Here is a 19128-nt window from a genome sequence, read left to right as displayed (position 1 = left end):
CTCAGTAGTAACAACAACAAAACTATTTAAAAATGGGCAAAGGAGTTGAATAAACATTTTTCCAAAGAAGGCATACAACTGGCAACAGGTATATGAAAAGATGCTTAGAGTCACAAGTCATAAAGGAAATGCAAGTTAAAACCACAGTGAGTCATTCACAATGGATGAATGAAGCACACCTGTTAGCAAGGCTGTTATAAAAAAAAAAATCGAGCATTGGCAAAGACGTCAAGAAATAGAAACTCCGTTGCACTATTGCTGAGAATGCAAGAGGATGTAACTGCCATGGAAAGCAGTATCGGGGTTCCTCCAAAAGTGAAAAGTAGAAGTACCATAAGATCCAGTGATCCCACTTCAGGAAATACATTCAAATCAATTGAAAGCAAAATCTCAAAGAGACCTTTGCACACCCATTTTCACTGCAGCATCACTCAGAATGGCCAACACAAGGAAACAACCTAAATGTTTATCAGTGGACAGATAAAGAAAATGGACTATTACTCAGCCTTTCAAAAGAAGGAAATTTTGCTTCATCGGGAACAGGAATGAATTTTGCAGACATTGTGTTCAATAAACCAGTTGTAGTAGGACAAGTACTGTGAATTTACTTATGTGAGGTAACTAAAACACTCAACTCAGAAAAGCAAAGATTAGAATGGTGATTTCCAGTCTAGGGGACAGGGAAATGGGGAGTTATTATTGAACAGATGCAAGGTTTCACTTGTGCCAGGTGAATAAATTTTAGAAATCTGTACAGCCTCTGCATATAATGAACAATATTGTGTTATACACTTAAAAATGTAAGAGGGGAGATCTCATATGCAATGTTTTTACCATGATTTTTTAATAATATTTTTTATTACAGGAACATTGACTTACAATACTGTATATAATTTCGGGATCTAGGTTCACACCTCTTCAGATGTATTTGTCACATCACACCTACCAAGGTCCCAAAAGTCTTTCACCGTAGTCCGTTGGGCCCCCTTTGCTGCCCAGTCTCCCACCTTTTCCATCTGGTAGCCTCAATTCTACAGTCAGATTCTTTTTTTTTTAGAGATTTATTTATGCATAAAGAGCTGGGGTACAGACCAGAGGTCTTGGGGGGGGGGTGAGAGGATTCACCAGAGACAGAGTGGGAAACAACAGGCGGATTGACTGAAATACATTGCTGAGGGGAGCAGCAGGCAAGACAGGAGAGGTCTGCTGCGCCTTGTGGGTAGCTCCCTGGATGGGGGTTGAACTCGTGCTGCAGTGGTTGCAGACAGCTTCGTAGGTTGCATCTTAACCCCTTGCGCCAGTCAGATTCTTAACACAATTTTAAAAAGAATAAAATCAATGATAAGCTGCTCAGGAATGTTTAGTAGAACATGTTTCTAGGTCATTTTATTCGTGTTTAGCATTTGTTTACAATAAAGCATTCCATGAGACAATCCTGTTCCCTCACGCGGGCCTTCATGTAGTCAGGGCTGGATGGATGCTGACATAGAGTGTGACTGTGCATTAGGAGAAGCACTCAAGAAGTGTTAAGCTGACTCTTTTCCTTCCTACTTTGAAACTCCCAAAGTTTATCCTCACTTTGAATTAACATCCTTATTCAGGTCAAGTTGCTCCCAGGCAGTGATTGGTGTATTTACAAACAGAACAGATGAATTTTTATATATTTTGGGGACTAGGGCTGGATCCAGCAGAGGAGTGATGTAACACTCAGATTTGGGGTGAAGAAGAAAAGGAGAGGAAAGTCTTCAGAAAAAAGAGGGCAGCCTGGCAGAACCAGGACTGGCTTTTATCTGTGCTGGGGACCAGTCCTTCCTGTGCTCCTACCTTCTTTGTGTCTGTGATTGACAGCCCTATAGGAGAAGCTCACACCAGGAACAGTTACTTTTTTCTTTCGCTTTCTTCTTTTTCTATAAAAGCTAGCTAAATATTGCACCTGTCACCATGACCTAACTGTCGCTCCATCAGCTAAGCAATTGGCGACCGTTGCTAAGTACTGTGAATGTAGCTTGTGGGAAATGGAATATTCCAGTGTAAAATAGGAAGCTAGATGTCCTTATCTGGAAAGTGAGGGTATCAGGCTAACTGATCAATGTGATGGCTTAAATTAAAACTCTCCGTGAAGTATGTATATGTCTGTAAATACTTTCATTCTTCCCTGTGATCTCTGAGGATATGTGTGAAGTCTGAAATTGTCACAGGGTGACTCTTAGTTGAAATGTCACTGACAGCTTGTGGTTTGACCTTTTTTTTTTTTTTAACTCTAGGCAGAAACTACTAGAAACCATTAAACAACTGCAAGAAGATGCTGTCGACCAGGAAGCCATCCTCAGGAAGAAGGTCCAGGAAGTCCACCAAAGGCCAGAGGAATCAGAGGGGCAGGTAGGATGGCCTTTGACAATAGGGTATTCAGGGGAAGTCTCCTCAGATGTCCTTATAACCACAAAGTAAAAATGGAGGAGGAACAGAAGAAAAAAAAAAAAAAAACAAAGAGGAACTGCGAAGTTCAGTCCCTCTCGCCCAGCAGAGAGCGGAGGAAGTGAAGGGGGGAGTTGTAAAAGAGGCGGTGTCAACAACCTGCTGATGAAACAGGCGACTTTGCAGAAAGAGGCAACTTGACATATCGGGACGTTCAGCGCTGTAGAAATAGCTCAGGCATCCAGAGCCCAGGCAAATACAGAACTGCAGAAGTTAGGTGGAAGCTTATCACTTCTCTGAGAAGAAAAGCACATTTTCAGTTTTGTGAGCATAGTAATAGGAAGCCCTCCGTAGCTTTCGCCCACCACACTGCTAAAATCCGGTGTTAACTCTACGTGTCTAGGTGAAGGAGCAGGATGAGGCAGACCACCCTGCTGGAGAAAAAGCCAGGTCTTGGCTGCATAAATTAGAGGAAGCAATTTCAGAACAACGGACTCTCCAGACTATAAATACTGAGTTAGCGAGCACTTGCCAAACACTTGAACAGACGCCGAGAAAGCTGCAAAGTGAGTATTAGATGCTTGTTATGTCCCAGTCCTGTCCACTCAGAGGTGGGGTGAAGGGGCTACAGCCGCTTTCCTGGATGCCAGCTGCTTCAGTATTAATTCTGAATTTATGACAGGGAAATGTTTCCTGAAGCAGCACTATGGATTTTCTCAGAGATTTGCCTAGTGGCTGGGGAGATGAATTTAACCATTAACTTTGCCTTTTGATTTGCTTATTACCACCTGAATTTGTCTGTGTTTGTTATTTCCTTAAAATAACAGTACTAACTTCTTAATGTCTGTAAAAATAAAGGAAGGAAAAGTAAAAGTAAAGTAAGGAAAAACAATCTTCTATGCATGAGGTGTTTTGAACTTGCAGACTGTTTACCTAATGTTCCCTGATTTTTAAGCTAGTTTTTAATTTGGTTTTTATTAATAGAGAGGTAGGCCTCTCTATTTTTGAGTAGAGGATTTAGGGTTGGCAAAATACTTGTGAATGCCACGTGTATCAATTATTAAATGTGTGAATATTCTTTAGGTTTTTTAAGTTTTAATGTGTTCTTGGCATATACATTTTGCTTTAAAAATTAGAATGTCATTTTTTGTGTTACCTAAAAATGAATAAGCATTTAGGTGAGAAGACAATTGTCAAATTGTATGTCAGGTTATTTGTAAACTTACTTTATTCTAGAAACATAGTTCAGTAGGAATTAAGTTTATTTAACCATGTATCACATAAAGGCATTTGTTCAGCCAACTTCTAGTTCCAGCAGTACATATACTCCTTTTATAGAAAGTTACTCCCTTGGTTATCAAACAGTGCAATATAAACTTTAGGTAAGCTAGACGTGGAAATGTTCAGGCTCGTGTTTGTTTGGGATTTTTTATAACCTTGCTACTGCTAGCTTAGAGAGCTGCCTAGGAGTTTAAAAGAATAGACGCGTTTTAAAATAGCAGTGGTTATTCAACATTTTATTACTTTTTTTAAACCTTGTAGAACTCTGTGGTTTCAGTAATTCTAAGTATCTGTCAGGCAATGTGAGGCATGCTTTATATTACATAATCTGTTGTTTTATGATTGTTCGGAGGGCTTCAGAGATGGTTCCTTTGTGATGTTGACACATGAATAATAAGGCATTTTGAATTTGGGTTAAAGCATGTTTGCTTTAGTCACTGTGCTTAGAGAACTAATCTTTTGGTCCAGTCAGATTCATCTTTTGGTTTTATCAGTTTTATAACACATAAGAGTATATCTCCCCCTCCTTGATTTCCTTGTAATAACTGCTTTAAAGAGCCTGCTTTTGTAATTTATCTCAAAATGTACATGCCTGATGTTATGAGCTTGTTATTCTTGTCCCAATTTATCATTAGGGGAATAGTGGTCCAAATATTATAAAAACAGAATATGAGAGCTGTCTTGGGCTGAGTGCATCTATTTTCTTCTGTCTGCACCTATGGAGCAAATGCCTCCTTTCTGTCTTTAGTTGCTTGCTTAATAAATCCACTAGCTGCATCTTTTGCTACCCAAAGAAAGCCTGCATATCATGATTTTGCTTGTTGGGCCATTTGCTTATGATCTTTCTAATAATTCCTTGGAAAAATCACATTTTGGGGGAAGGGAAGTTTTCAGCATGTGTTTTCAAATGTTCTAGATAATAGATTTGCCAGATTAGACTCTGAACAAATGGCAATGAGGTAGGACAGTTATCACAGAAACACACCCTCACACATGCTCACCACTGCTGCCACCACATGCTGCTGGGATTCTGAATCAGGCATTTGAATTCTGAGTCAGAAAATAAAAATATTTATGTTCCTTTGTTTCTCATGAATCTTTCTGGTTAGCTTAATATATCCATTAAGTGGATTGATTGTTTTCTGCTGCCTCTCATTACAAATTGGGGATGCAGCTATTCTTCCCAAATGGTCTCTTCACTGACAGTGCCCACAAACTGAATCAGGATGCTGTTAATGGCATCTGATTAGAAACCGTGAATTTGAAGTTGAATAAATAATAGTATTCAAGTGTCCCAGTGCTACTGGGACCGGACTGATCTATGAGAGAATTCTCACACACACTGGCCTCCATGACCTGGACCAGTAGAAACTGCTAAATTTCGTGAATAGATACTTGGATATTTTCTCCTTTGTCTTTTTGCCTTTATAGGTATCTAAGTATCTTGTTTTAAAAGACAAAATTACATAGATAAATAGATGTTTGATTTCAAAAGCAAACAAAGCTGCTAAAACAAGGCATGCATTCAAACATGTTGGGTGAATGTACGTACAGGAATCATAGACTAATTGATTAATCCAAAGTGCCCTTTAGTATTCACCCTCTTTTGGCTCTCACTTGAAATCTTCATTTAGATAAGTAATAAAGCAATTATCTTTGGGAACCACCTGTGTTTCCTTAGGGAAAGTTCCTGAGAAGTCTGCAGATTGTAATTACTGAGAACATTTGCACATAGTATCTGGATATGAACTTCACAGTTTAGAAAAGACTTTCGCTAGATGAGCTTGGTGGAAACTCTCTTCTGGCTGCTGTTCATACATGGAGGGAGGGCAGGCAGTGTGCAGGGACCACAGCCCAAGGCTTGGAGAATGGATGCAGGATGAGCGCTGCACCTCCTGAGCATCAGGATGCATGTGGGAAATGACCAAGGAGAAGGATGCAAGTGACTGAGACACATAGAGGTAGAAGGTATTGGGGTAAGGAGGACCCCAGAGAAAAGCCAAGCCAAGGCAGCCTGCCCGACAGCTCCGCCGGCATAGGAATCTGTGTTTCCTCAAATGAGCAATGCAGGTATGGATAAAGTAGTCCAGAAGGCCAATGTAAAACGTAATGAGAGCATGGGGTTGGGCCTCCCTGGTGGCGCAAGGGGTTAAGAACCTCACTATGAAGGAATCAACAGCCTCTGCAGCAAGAGTTCTATCCCCAGGGGGCCAGGGAGCAACCCACATGGCACAGCAGACCTCTCCTGTCTTGCCCGCTGCTCCCCTCAGCAGTGTATTTTGGTCAATCTGCCTGTTCTGTTCCCCACTCTGTCTCTGGTGAATCCTCCCACCCCCTGCATCTCTGGCCTGTACCCCAGCTCTTATATGCATAAATAAATAAATCTTTTAAAAAAAGAGCATGGGGTTAGGTGTGAAGCCTGTGTTCTCATGAACTCATGCTGAGCCTCAGCATTCTCTTCCCATAAAATGTGGTGTGCCTTTGTTCACTAATAAAAACATAACATACAGAATGGTAGCCAGGGCTTGGTCATAGGGCACAGCCTGTTCCGCTGGTGTCTGTTTCCATCCTGTAGATGACTTTATTCACCGTGTAAATGAATTTAATATGATTTTCATTTGTTCTGCTGGCTGGGCTTTCTAGATTTTCACCGTGCCCATTTTCAAGATAGGTTACTTGTACTTTTGTCATTGACTTGTTGGATTGCTTTTTTTTTTTTTTTTAAGTTGTTAGTTAACTTTTTTTATATAATAAATTTTATTTTTATATTCCCCATACAATTGCAACCCCCTTATTTTGACCCCAATCCCTCCCCTCCCGCCCTCTACCCCCCATAGAGTGTCTCTGGTTCATAGTTGTTTGTTGATTTTGATTTTCACTTTCTTTTTTTTTTTTTTTTTTTTAAAGATTTATTTATTTATTTATACAAGCACTGGGTACAGTCAGAAGCGCAGGGGGGGGGGGGTGAGAGAATTCACCAGAGCCAGAGCGGGGAGCAGAGCAGGCAGAAGGACCAAAGTACACTGCTGAGGGGAGCAGCGGGCGGCAGGAGAGGTCTGCGCGCCATGTGGGACCCTCCTCTGGTGGCCGGGGAGCAGCTGGGTATCGAACCGGCGCTGCAGAGGCTGTGGGCAGCTTGGCAACCCAGCGCTCAACCGCTGCGCCACCGGGGAGGCCCTGATTTTCACTTTCTTATAGTTATTCATTTTCCTGGTCCCTTATTTAAGTTTTCTAGATTCCTGCTATGAGTGAGACCATCCGGTATTTTTCTTTTTCTTTCTGGCTTATGTCGCTGAGCATGGTCCCTTCCAGCGCCATCCATGTTGCTGCAAATTGCATGTGTTTATCTTTTTTGAATGCTGAGTAATATTCCATGGTGTATATGTACCACATCTTCTTGATCCAGTCATCTATTTTTGGGCATTTGGGTTGATTCCAAAGCTTAGCTATTGTAAACAGTGCTGCTATAAAATAGGGGTGCAGGTGCTCTTTGGAATTGATGTTTCTGTGTCCTTTGGGTAAATACCTAGGAGTGGAATTGCTGGATCATATGGAAGCTCTATGTTTAGTAGGTCCAGAAATCTCCACACAGCTCTCCATAGTGGCTGGACCAGTTTGCACTCCCACCAACAGTGCAGAAGAGTTCCTTTTTCTCCACGCCCTCGCCAGCATTTGTTGTTGCTAGTTTTTTTATGATTGCTTTTTTTTTAAGATTGATTTATTTTTATACAAGAACTGGGGTACAGGCCAGAGGCACGAGAGGATGAGAGAATTCACCAGAGTCAGAGTGGGGAGCAGAACAGGCAGTTGGACCGAAATGCACTGCTGAGGGAGCAGCGGGTGAGACAGGAGAGGTCTGCCGCGCCATGCGGGTTTCTCCCTGAAGAGCTGGGAATTGAACCCACGCTGCAGAGGCTGTGGACAGCTTCACAGCACTGCATTCAACACGCTGTGCTCAACCCACTGTGCCACCGGGGAGGCCCTTTGCTGGATTCGTTCACATATTTTGCATACATGTCCTTCAACAGATACATATATTATGAATTATTTTATTCCAGTCCTGTAACTTTCATGAAACTAAAATTTTTTTGAAAATTTTATGTAGAATTTTTTTTTCAACTGAGGTAATATTGGGATTCCCCCATCACATATTACCCCTAGTAGTGCACCCTCCACCAACTCACCCATATTCTACCACTGTAGACCGCTGTGCTTCCTTCTCTTTGTTCTTACCCTTCCTCCATCAACCTTTTAATTCTAACGCACATTTTTGTAGAATCATTTCATGAATGTCACCACCAGTGATGACAATTCTATTGCTTTAATATTAAGATTTTGATTTTCAACAGCCAATTAATTCTGGGACCTTTGTCTGAAGGCCTCACTGCATAGTCATTTGGAAAATGGCTTTGTCCCAACTTCCTTCAAAGACAGTGTATCCAAGGCACCTAGTCCCATCCTCCATCACAGATGGCAACAGCCGGGGACACAGTGGCAGTTGTGCTTGCTTCCATGGGAAACCTGAAGGTCCTAGAGACCTTGCAAGTCCAAGTCCAAATACATAGAGATACATGCAAAGGTAAATGCAAATTAGGGTTAGAAGCCAGCTTGTTTTGCCTTATGAAACATATGGAAATAGTTGCTACACATCACACAGCTGTTGAAATAAGGTTTACAATTTGAATGTTTTGAGATGGACTATTTCTAAAGCCCAAGATTGCCTGGTGGGAAAGCAGATGGGCCATTTAGTCAGTCTGAAATGAACTCAGTATTTCTTCTGAAACACACGCTTAATTTGGAAATTCAATTACAAGTGGTTTGGAGACACACAGCCTTCAGAGACGCAGAAAGCTTTGTCACTCTGGCTTAGATGTGGGTCAAAAGGAGGACAGGACCTCATTTCTTAAGGTTGTTAACACAGAGAACTTTTTAACACTTAAACTTTACTAGGGGCCTAAACATTAATAGTCAAAGAAAATTTAAATAGATTAGAAGTACTTTTTTCTTCTGATTGGTCTATAACAGTAGGTCAAGTTTAGTTGAGAAATGAGTCATTTTTACAAAAAAGCTCTTACAAAAAAAATTTTATATTTTTTTCTGGAAAAATATTAGGTTATATATGCCTTTTCACATATCTTAGCTTTATTTTCACAGCTCAGTTTATTCAGACTGTTGACATATAAGCTGGTGAACTTCAAAATAAGCATCAGATTTCTATGGGTTTGGACATCAGAGTATGTGCTGGTAATTTTCCTGGCCGTTAGTGATTAAAAAAAATTGTGGCAGCTATTAATATGCCTCCATCTAGCAGCACTTCCAACCCTCATTTAAATTTTGTTTTTAATCATCTGTGGGTTGAGAAAACAGTCAAGCTTGTGAAAATTCTGTTTAAATTCAGAGCCCACTGTCTGAGTGCAAGTGTGAGGATTTGCCACATGTGGAAAGGCCTGGGTACCAGCATCTGTTTTGCTTGTTCAAGAGATTTGGGCCTATTTTGTGGTTCTTGGCTCTATTTCAAAGATGATGGGTCATCAAAATGTTCTATGTTATTGTGTAACTTCAGAGTTTCATCGATGTCCTTTCCCATTGCCATTATCCCAGAGATGTGTGTTTGGAAGTTGCTGGGAAGCAGGTTGCAAAAGAGGAGAAAGACAGTTCATTTCAATTTCAGAGAATGTGTAGTGAATTGATCACTGTCCTGTGAGTCTGGTCTCAGCTCCATGACTAACCCATTATCCATTCAGTCCCCTCCACATCAGTGTCCTCAAGGTCGTTCCCAAGCTGGGGTTCTGGGAATGCAGGGCTCGTAACTCCCTCATGGGAAGAGTTTAGAGGGACTGTCTCTTAGATGTAGGTCAAAAGGAGGACAGGGTTTCATTTCTTTATACAAGCACTGGCTACAGTCAGAAGCACGGGAGGGTAAGAGAAATTCACCAGAGCCAGAGTGGGGAGCAGAACAGGCAGACTGACGAAGTGCACTGCTGAGGGCTGCAGCGAGGCAGGAGAGGTCTGTCACGCCATGTGGGACCCTCACCAGTGGCCAGGGATCTAACCAGCGCTGCAGAGGCTGTGGAAAGCCTCTCAGCCCAGTGCTCAACTGCTGCACCACCAGGGGAGGTCCAGGGCTTCATTTCTTAATGCTGCTAAAACAGAATTTTTAAACATTTAAACTTAAATTTAACATTTATACTCCAATTTAAATTTAAACGTTGTGTCTTTTTAAGATAGGATAATTGTAGGGTTCATGTCTTCAAGGAGACAATCTGCTTGAATCTCTCAAGGTTGATTCTATGTGTGCCAGGCTGATCCCGTTCAGCTGGCTTTCCTCCCCTGCCCTTCCATGTTTACCAGTCAGGACCCAAACTGCAAACTGTAAAAAGTTTATGAGATCAATTAAGGAAAAGGAGAGTTCCAGTTTATTACGTGAAGCTGGTCATAAATTCCCTTTATAGAAGTTAATTAAAGGAGGACTCCCTGGCTTGCTGTTTAAGATAAAATAAAATAAAATAAAACAAAGAAGCAAAACAGACAAAACCCTCTGTGCTAGTGCATTTACTCTGGGGCAATGTCCATCGCTGTTAGGCTCTGAGCTAATTTAGAATATAGAATATTTTTAATCATAAAATATTTAGAATATAGAATCATAGTTTAGAATCATAGAATATAGAAATTTAGAATCATAATTTAGAATATAGAATATTTTTAATCATAAAAAAATGAAACAATTTGCTTAGAAGAAAATGCTCTGGTGGGCATCCCTTAGGTGCTGAACGTATTTAGCAAAACAAAAGGTGGAGAACCCATGCTGGAGAGGCTCCTAATACACCATTCAAAGAGGCAGCATTGCAGAATTTACTGTGTCTATGAGCAAAGGGCCATTTTTTCACCTCCTTTCTCATAGTGTTGAATGCATCTTCTTGGATGGGTTTTGATGGCTGCTGTCTCTTTTTTCTCCTGTCTGAATTAAACTTTCAGCTTCTTCCTGTCAGTTATCTCAAGATTCCAAGGGTAAGGTTTAATGTAATTTTTTTTTCTTTGTGACACTTAGTGAAACTCTTTGTTCATAAAGAAAGAACATAAGCAACAGCAAGCCCCTGCAGGAAAGGGCTGGAGGAGGAGCGAGTGATATTTGCATGTATCTGTTTCTAAGGCATAATGTAGGCACATCTGTGTAAGCAGGAAAAAAAAACTATCCCTGTGGGAGATGGAGCTCGGCAGAGTGCCTGAACAGCCCCCTGGAATACATTGAGCTGGGAAAACCTCCACGTCTCATTATGCTTTAATCCACTCAAGAAGACCAATAAAACTGTCGATTATAATATAACTGTGATAGGTTTGTATCTGTTTCTTGGACCAAGGCCACAGTTATACTGTTTTGAAAGTTTCACAGATACCATTTTCACTGCTCTGAGTCAGGACTCCCACGAGCTTCTTTGGCCTCTGTCTAAAGATTTCAGTGACAAAACCATTCCTTTTCTTGTTTCCTGGCCTTGGGTTTCATTCCTAGAATCAGTGATGGGAAAATGCAATGAGAGGTTTATAGTTGGAAACCCATGCCTTGAAGTAAAATACAAGATAAGGAAATGGCTGGTTTTACCATCCTGGGGCAGCTTCATGTCTTCTCTTAACTCCAGAGGGCTTGGTCTCATCCACCTTTTCCTCATCTGTCTTGGATCATTCTTCACCATTTTCTCATAACAACAGTTTGGGTGAGGGATTTCCTTACTGTCACCCCTTATCCTGCACAAATGTAATTAAACAATGTCTTCGAGAACAATTGGTTTAAGTTTAAACTCTTTGAAACTATTTAAATGACAATTATGAGTCAACTACTATGCCAAAATAGATAGTTCACTTCAGTATCAATTAATACTCTTAGAAATCTAAACTATACTCCTTTTGTTTGAGTATCCGATGAAGCAATGAGTAGCTAGTTTTTGTCACACCCAAATGCATTATCCTGATAGACCCTATAAAGTAGTAGTATCTAAAAATTTTTTATTATAGTATCATGAAGAATTAGAGTTAAACTGCTCTTCACCCTTCTTCCCTTAAATTCTGTGTTAATATAAAGGTGTCGATTTATTGGGAACTGGTGACATTATACTGTTAAATTACTGAACTGTGATTTTTAAGAATTATGAAAGTTTTTTATTCAGTGTCATTTTCTTTCTGACTTTCTTACGGTGTAATCCGAGACTGCTGATATTCTCTGTACCTTGAGAGATAGTGAATAGACTATGACATATATATATATATATATATACATATACATGTTATGCTGTTTTAGATAGTTAATACTACTTGATTTTCTGTTCAGAAGTAGTATTGCTATTTAAAAAACACAGTGGTAAGAAGCAAGAATCCGTCGGACACCCCTGATGTACACATCTCTGCTGGGCGAGTGTGGGTAGACCCTCTCCTCCCTGATCAGGCACAGCTGGGGTTGGGAGGGGTCTTGTTGACATGGAAAATAACTAATCACAATTACATTTAGACTGGAAGTATTTTTGAGTACATGGATCTTTATCCCTGAATTTAGTCCTGTCAGTTTTTATTTGAGTGCTTATTCTGTGCAAGTCACCATGTTGTTATAGTATAGAATAAATCCTGAAACAGCCCACAGATTATTGGGGAGATAAGACCTGGGCTCAGGGAAGACTCCATAGAGGAAATGAGAGTTAACCAGGCCTTGAAAGATGGGTTGCATGTGGAAAACACAAGGTATGGAAAACGTATTCCAATTGGGAAGTATGACATGAAGGGGAAAACCCCAAGCAAGAGCACAGAGGCCTGGAGAGTGTGCAGAAGAGGCAAGCTCACACGTCATTGTGCCTGGAGACAGTCACATGCAGGTCTGGTGCAGGGAGTAGGTCAGAGTGTCACACAGGTCACTCAGTGTCAGGCCAAGGAGGAGGAGCACTGTCTTAAGAAAGGCTCCAAGCAGGAACATCTTGTCACAACCTGCATGGGACTGAAAGCAAACATGAAGGCTGGTTCTGAAACAGGGAAAACAAAGTGGAATGATTAATAAAATGAATTTAGGATGGAGTAAAAGGAAGATAGAGTGACCTGTGAATCATTTCATCCTGAGAAAGGAATACCACCAACCCAACCAGGGTGTCCAAGAATGGGTGAGGCCTTCCGAGAGATGATGATTGTGATAATAAGATGACAAGGGCAACAACACTTAAAAAGTTTTGCCTGGATGCTAGGCTTTTAACATCGCCATTAACTCATTGAATCCTCTGCATATCCCTCTTTGGTACATGCTAGCATGATTCCATTTTAAAGAGAGGAACAGCGAGTGAGTTAGTAATTTGCCTGAGGTCATAGGTCACCATGTATGTGAGCTAACCAAGGCCTAGAGATGTTAAGTGATTTCTCCACCATCACACAACTGGTATGTGGCAGCAGCAGGATTTGAAGGGAAAATCATAATGGAGTCCAAGGCCTTTGTTTTTTCTGTTAAAAGGTCCTGCTTCCTAAACTCAGAAAAACACCTCACAAGGCAGGTTCCCTCTATAAAATGGTGGGTCATTTTCTGCTCCTGCTTCCTGCTCTAGTCTTTGATGGGTTTTAATCACAATGGCTGATACTTTCTCTGTTAGGAGGACCCAAACAATTTCTGTTAAGGGCCAAGTAGTCAAGAATTCATGTTTTGCTGGCCATATGGTTGCTGTGACAGCTGCTCAACTTTGCTGTTGCAGGAAAAGGCAGCCATTGAAGACTCAGAAGATGGGCCTGGCTGTGTGCCCATAAAACTTTATTTGCAAAAACAGGCAACTTGCAGACTCAATGTTCCACCCTTGCAAAACTCTCTCTACCCCTGGAGTTGCTCAGTAGGAAGGGGTTTCAGCACCCTGATCCCCACCTCACAGCCTCTTCTGCCATTTTTTTTAAAAATATTTTCTCATTTCCATCCCATGCACCTAGGCATCAAGGAAAGTTTATAATAAAATGCTAATAGAATGGAGTTGGCTTGCTTTTTTCAGGGGCCTCATGTCTGAAGAGGGAAAGAAATGTATATGGTTTGAATTAGAAATAAATCTTTCATTCTTCTGTGTTCTATCATAGGTGCCTTGTACCTGGAGAGTCTGACAGCAATTCCAAGACTGGGTCTGACCCCTTCCCCTGGCACATCCTGCCACACCCATGTTTCAAGTGAAGGGCCCACAGATGGAAAAATAAAGGTTGGTGCTTTGGATGTGACAAGAAGACACAAGTAAGTTAGAAGGACAAAACTTTCTTATTCTTCATGGGCAGCCTCTTCCTTTTTATCAGTTAGATTTTCAGGTTCTGAAAATGTGGAGCTTTTCTGTCTTTCCAAAAATGGACTATTTTGAAACAAAGACATGTCTTTAGTTTCCTTAAAGGACTGTTTCCTTGCTTCTGTGAATGTCATGATACCCATCCTAAAGTGTAAAAGGCAGGGACCTCCCTGGTGGTGTGTGGGTTAAGTCTCAGGCCTAGCACGCTGTCGCCAGCTACTGCGACTTGAGTTCAATCCCCACCCAGGGAGCTACCCACATGGCGCAGCAGACCTTGCCTGTCTTCCTGCTACCCCCATCAGCAGTGTATTTCAGATCTTCCTGTTCTGCTCCCCACTCTGTCTCTGGTGAATCTTTTTAGCCCCTGCCCCTCTAGTCTGCACCCCAGCTCTTACATGCATAAATAAAAAAATTAAAAAATGTAAAAGACAAATGAACCCACCTAAAATGCTGCCTAGTTTTTAGGAATGTCCTGAATTCTGCTAAGTGAACATAGATGGGTTTCCATCGTGTTTCTAGTCTTTTACATAAAAGTCGCAGCCTCTGGGAGCCCACCCTGGCCCCCACCTTCCTTTCTGCAGCTTATCTGTGCTCACTCGCTTTTCTAAGTGACTGACCTCCCCTGGGAAAAGTTCAGAAATGTCAGTGGAGTTTGTGCATAGCTCTCCACCCCCAGTGAAATTTCCTCTCTATAAAAAAAGGGTGAGGAAGTTAATACTTTGAATTGCAAATTCTTTTTCCTTTTGCGCTAGGTTCTCTATGGTCTGTAATCTCTCATGGAGGTTGGCTTGCTCTTTCAGAAATTTGGTAAAACTGGGGCAGGAAAGGGGAACCATGTTACACTGGGTGTCTGCTGAAATGCACAGCCTTCTGCGCTGGAGTCAGTAGTCTTACTCTCTGTTGCCAGCTCCGCACGACCTACTGGTGGCCCCTACCCAGGAATGGATCTCCCAGGCTGCATCAGCATGAACAATGGCCCAAGCGTGGAAGTGAGTACTGATTCGCTTTCAATTTCATTTTTAGCACAGCAATGCCCCGGTCCTCTACTATGACTAGTACATGCTCTTGAGTTTTTGTTTTTTTGTTTTTTTTTCTTTTTAAGTATTCGCGATTCTCTTACAGCCAGGCTAGGTCTTACAATACAAAACTCAGATGCTGAGAAATGTCAACCTTTGGTGGCCGAAAATTGGAATCCAGTCATTTGGGGGCTTTCTACCCTTTATGTAATAGATGCTCCAGGATAACGTGTACATAAGTGTGTATATGTCTCCAAGGAGATGCTGTGGAAATGCTGATCTTCGCTGAGATGGGGCCTAGTTTGAGACTTAAATGCAAATCCTGTCAATTCCTGTTGATACTCTTAAAGGTTGGGGTCAAGGCTAGCTCACTTTTGAGGTGCTGATCTTTTGTAAAAAGCCACAAAGTAGGGCAGTTAGGTGTCAATGGCTCTTCCCTACCCAAGAAGAGACTAACGCTGACTGACTGAGAAAGATCATGGAGCAACCCCCCTCTGCCCACCCCCACACCCCCAGTTAGAGAGCTTATCCAGAGGCCTTACCCAGCCTGCAGTCTGAGCCGGTGCTCTGTCATCAACTCTGTCATATGGCTCAGGTGGTTCGGCTGCAGTCTGGCCATTTGTCATTCTTCTGTTGTTCTTTACAACTTTATTGAGAGACAATTCATGTGACTACAGATCCTTGATATAAATTTTTCCATCAAACTTTTAAATATATTCAAAGTTCTGTAACTATCGCCACAAACAATTTTAGAACATTTTGATGATCCCCCAAAGAAAGCTCATTCCCATTAGCAATCTATCCCTGTTTCCCCTCTCCTCAAGTCTCCAGTCCTAGGCAACCACAAGTGCATTTTCTGTCTGTGGAGATTTGCTTATTCTGGACATCTCACATAGTAGTGTTTTACAGTATAATAGCTCTAGTGTCTGGCTACTTGCACGTCCTACTGAGTTTTTAAGTTCATCCATGCCACACACAGTATGTCATCAGTACCGTGCTCCTTTTTATGGCTGAATAATATTCCAGTATATGCATAGACCACATTTTATTTACCTGTTGTTTGGTTGATGAATGTGGGTTTTTTTTTTTAGGTTTTAGCTGTTATGAATAATGCTGCTGTGGATATTAGTGTATAAGGTCTTGTGCAAGCACATGCTTTCAACTCTTTGGGGTGTATACCTAAGTGTGGAATTGCTATATCCTGTTTTAACTCTATGTTTAACATTTTGAGGAACTGCTGAATGGGTTTCCAAAGCAGCTATTCCATTTTATATTCCCAGTGGTCATGTATGAGAATTCCAATTTCTCCATGTCCTAGTCAACACATTACCTCTTTGATTATAACCATCTCGGTAAGTGTGAAGTACCACATTGAGTGTTTTTATGATTTATTTATTTATACAAGAATGGGGATACAGTTCAGATGTGTGGGAGGGTGAGAGAATTCACCAGAGAGAGCAGGGAGCAGAACAGGCAGATGAACTGAAGACACCGCTGAGGGGAGCAGTGGGTGAGGCAGGAGAAGTCTGTCATGCCATGTGGGTTTCTCCCTGGCCGGCCGGGAATTGAACCTGTGCTGCAGAAGCTGTGGACAGCTTCACAGCACAGCACTCAACCCGCTGCGCCACCGGGGAGGCCCCACATTGAGTTTTGATAAGCATTTTCCTAATGACAAATGATGCAGAACATATTTTTATGTGCTTGTTGGCTATTAGCTATCTTCTTTGGAGACATATTTACCTAGATCTTTTGCCCGCCTTAAAAATGGAGTTATTTTCCTTTTTATTACTGAGTTATCTGAGTGGTTCTCTTTCTGCCTTCTAAAAGTATATACCTGGCATTTCTCTTCCTTTGTATCCATTTTATTAAGTAACTACAAAAAAAATAGAAAAAAAAAAGGAAATGAGTCTATTTTGCTATTAGCAGTTCCTGTAAAATTCTTTTAATAAAGGAAGTTGCATCTGGAAGGCTACAGGATGTTTGATTATTAGTAATTTCCCTTTTATCTGGCACTGATTTCACCCAGAATGGGAAATAAACAAACATCAGTTGTGTGCCAGGTGCTTCGCAGGGAAGCATCTCTCTCTGCCATCCACAGCTTTGCATGGAAGGTGTTGTCTGCTTTTCACAGATGCAGCAACTCAAGTTCAGAGAGGTTGAATAACTTACCCAAGGTCACTCAGTTACTCAGTAACAAACCGGACATTCAAATTCAGGTTTACCTAGCTTCAAAGAATAGGCCTTCTGATAACTTCAATCAACACACTGAATTTAGACATTTCAACAATAATAATCACTCATCGTTACCTTGAAAGTTTCTTTGGCTAAGAACTGTCCTGCTTGTGTATCTGAGAGGCCCTCCTGAAACCCTCGTTAAGCTGCATGACTGAGTTGTTTGGTCTGTGGTCTTGACCTCCATTAAGAAATAGGAGCCAAATAAGACTTCAGTGTAAAAAAACATAATAACAGTATAAAACACAACAAAGCAAAAACGGACAATTATAAATCAGAGACATGCTGCAGGGGAGGCGGAGGGAGAGGGATCAGAGGGAGGGAGGGAGGAGCACAGTGGACTGAGGTGATGGTGCACGGGTGCACTGGGGAAGGAAACTCTATGGGGACTACACCTGAGGGGAGTGGGGGGGTAAATATTGTTTAAAAAAATTAAAAAAAAAGAAATAGGAGCCTGCGCCTCCACGGTGGCGCAGCGGGTTAAGCACAGCAGTGTGGAGCTGTCTGCAGCCTCTGCAGCATGGGTTCAATTCCCTGGCTGGCCAGGGGGATAACCACATGGCACAGCAGACCTCTCCTGTCTCGCCCGCTGCTCTCCTCAGCAGTGTTTTTGGTTGTCTGCCTGTTCTGCTCCCCACTCTGTCTCTGGTGAATTCTCTCACCCTCCCACGCCTCTGGCCTATTCCCCAGTCCTTGTATAAATAAATAAATCTTAAAAAAAAAAAAAAAAGAAATAGGAGTCAACAGGAATGGCAATAGAAACTCCTGTAATTGTCTAGATTTCTGGAAGGTTTCCCTGCTCTCCTCTGTGCCAGCTCCTTTACAGTCCCCAGGAGTTAGTCTGTGGACTGCACTGTGTGGAGTGGAACCACCAGGCCCCATTGTTCCCCTTCCAGATTCCTGCTTCCCCCAAGAATCCATGCAGTCCCTTCCCTGCAGGTTGAGTACGTTCCTGCCCGCCCTGTGAGCAAGACTTGAGTCCTTCCCTCATGCACCCATGTTCATCTCATCAGCAAATTGAAAGCTCTCCTTAGAAAATGCTTCTTTCTGCATTCTCATTGACAGCGAGTACAGGAAATTAGAATGAAGCATGAGATGAACATCATAAAAATGTCATCCACATTTATCCCACTGTCCCATAAATCATGATGTTTCCTTAATTCCTTCATAACAAACAACTTGACCTGGTTTTGAGTCCCTTTAGTCTGGCCACAGCAGACTTCCCTTCTTCCCCAGCACCACCTCGGGGCTGCCCCTACAGGCATCCTCAGAACGTGTTACACAGGCCTGCTGAAGCTATTTTCTCCGCCCAGAACATTTCTCAACTATATTGGATATTTCAAAACCCAACTGTTCCGTAAAATCTTTCCTGTGGCAGCAAGAAATGCTGACAGTCAAGCACCCCTTGTCTTTTTGGGGATGGAAATCATATTTGAATCCAGAGATTGGGTTTTTTCCAAGTTCTAGCTCTGTGTAACTGGAAAGTCTTATTTTTCAAGCTTCATTTTCCTAATTTCTCAACTATTCTACTCAGGAAAATATAAGGTCCCTCCCTTCTTTCAGATCTCAGTGACCCTGATGTCTCTTCGTGTTGCCTGTATTCTGCTTGCCTTGCAGTTCTTCATTTTCTTAGGCTTATTCCTGCATTAGAGTCTGAGTTTGGCAGGGGATGACTTTACTGGGCCATTAATGAACATGCATCTAGCACTCTGCATGCATGTGGTGTCCAGAAGCTCACCACTGTATATGCTGAATGCCTGTTTACTTACTTTTCCACTCCCTGCAGGGTCTACTTAACCCCCTGAGAGTCGCCTCTGAATGAGACTGTGCTTACCTGACCACCTTGTCCTTTCCTGTGGACTTGTGTTCATATTCACAGAGGAAGCTCTATTCTAGCACTTTCTTTAGGAAGC

The 19128-nt window shown here is 41.8% G+C and overlaps 1 protein-coding gene across 1 annotated transcript in view; it reads left to right on the top strand.

The window, feature by feature from the left end:
- Nucleotides 1-19128, top strand: part of IRAG2 (inositol 1,4,5-triphosphate receptor associated 2) — a gene marked incomplete at both ends in the record, with an annotated part of 85489 nt that overhangs the window by 38602 nt on the left and 27759 nt on the right. The window contains 4 exons of the mRNA XM_084256010.1: nt 2217-2379; nt 2819-2981; nt 13774-13921; nt 14875-14956. Coding sequence (XP_084112136.1) covers nt 2217-2379; nt 2819-2981; nt 13774-13921; nt 14875-14956 — 556 coding nt within the window. The remainder of the gene's footprint in view (nt 1-2216; nt 2380-2818; nt 2982-13773; nt 13922-14874; nt 14957-19128) is intronic.

The sequence above is a fragment of the Talpa europaea genome, assembly GCF_964194135.1.
Source record: "Talpa europaea genome assembly, chromosome: 15".
In the NCBI taxonomy this organism is placed as follows: Eukaryota; Metazoa; Chordata; class Mammalia; order Eulipotyphla; family Talpidae; genus Talpa; species Talpa europaea.
Note: the sequence above shows the minus strand (reverse complement) of the source record. Positions and strands in the feature narration are given on the sequence as shown.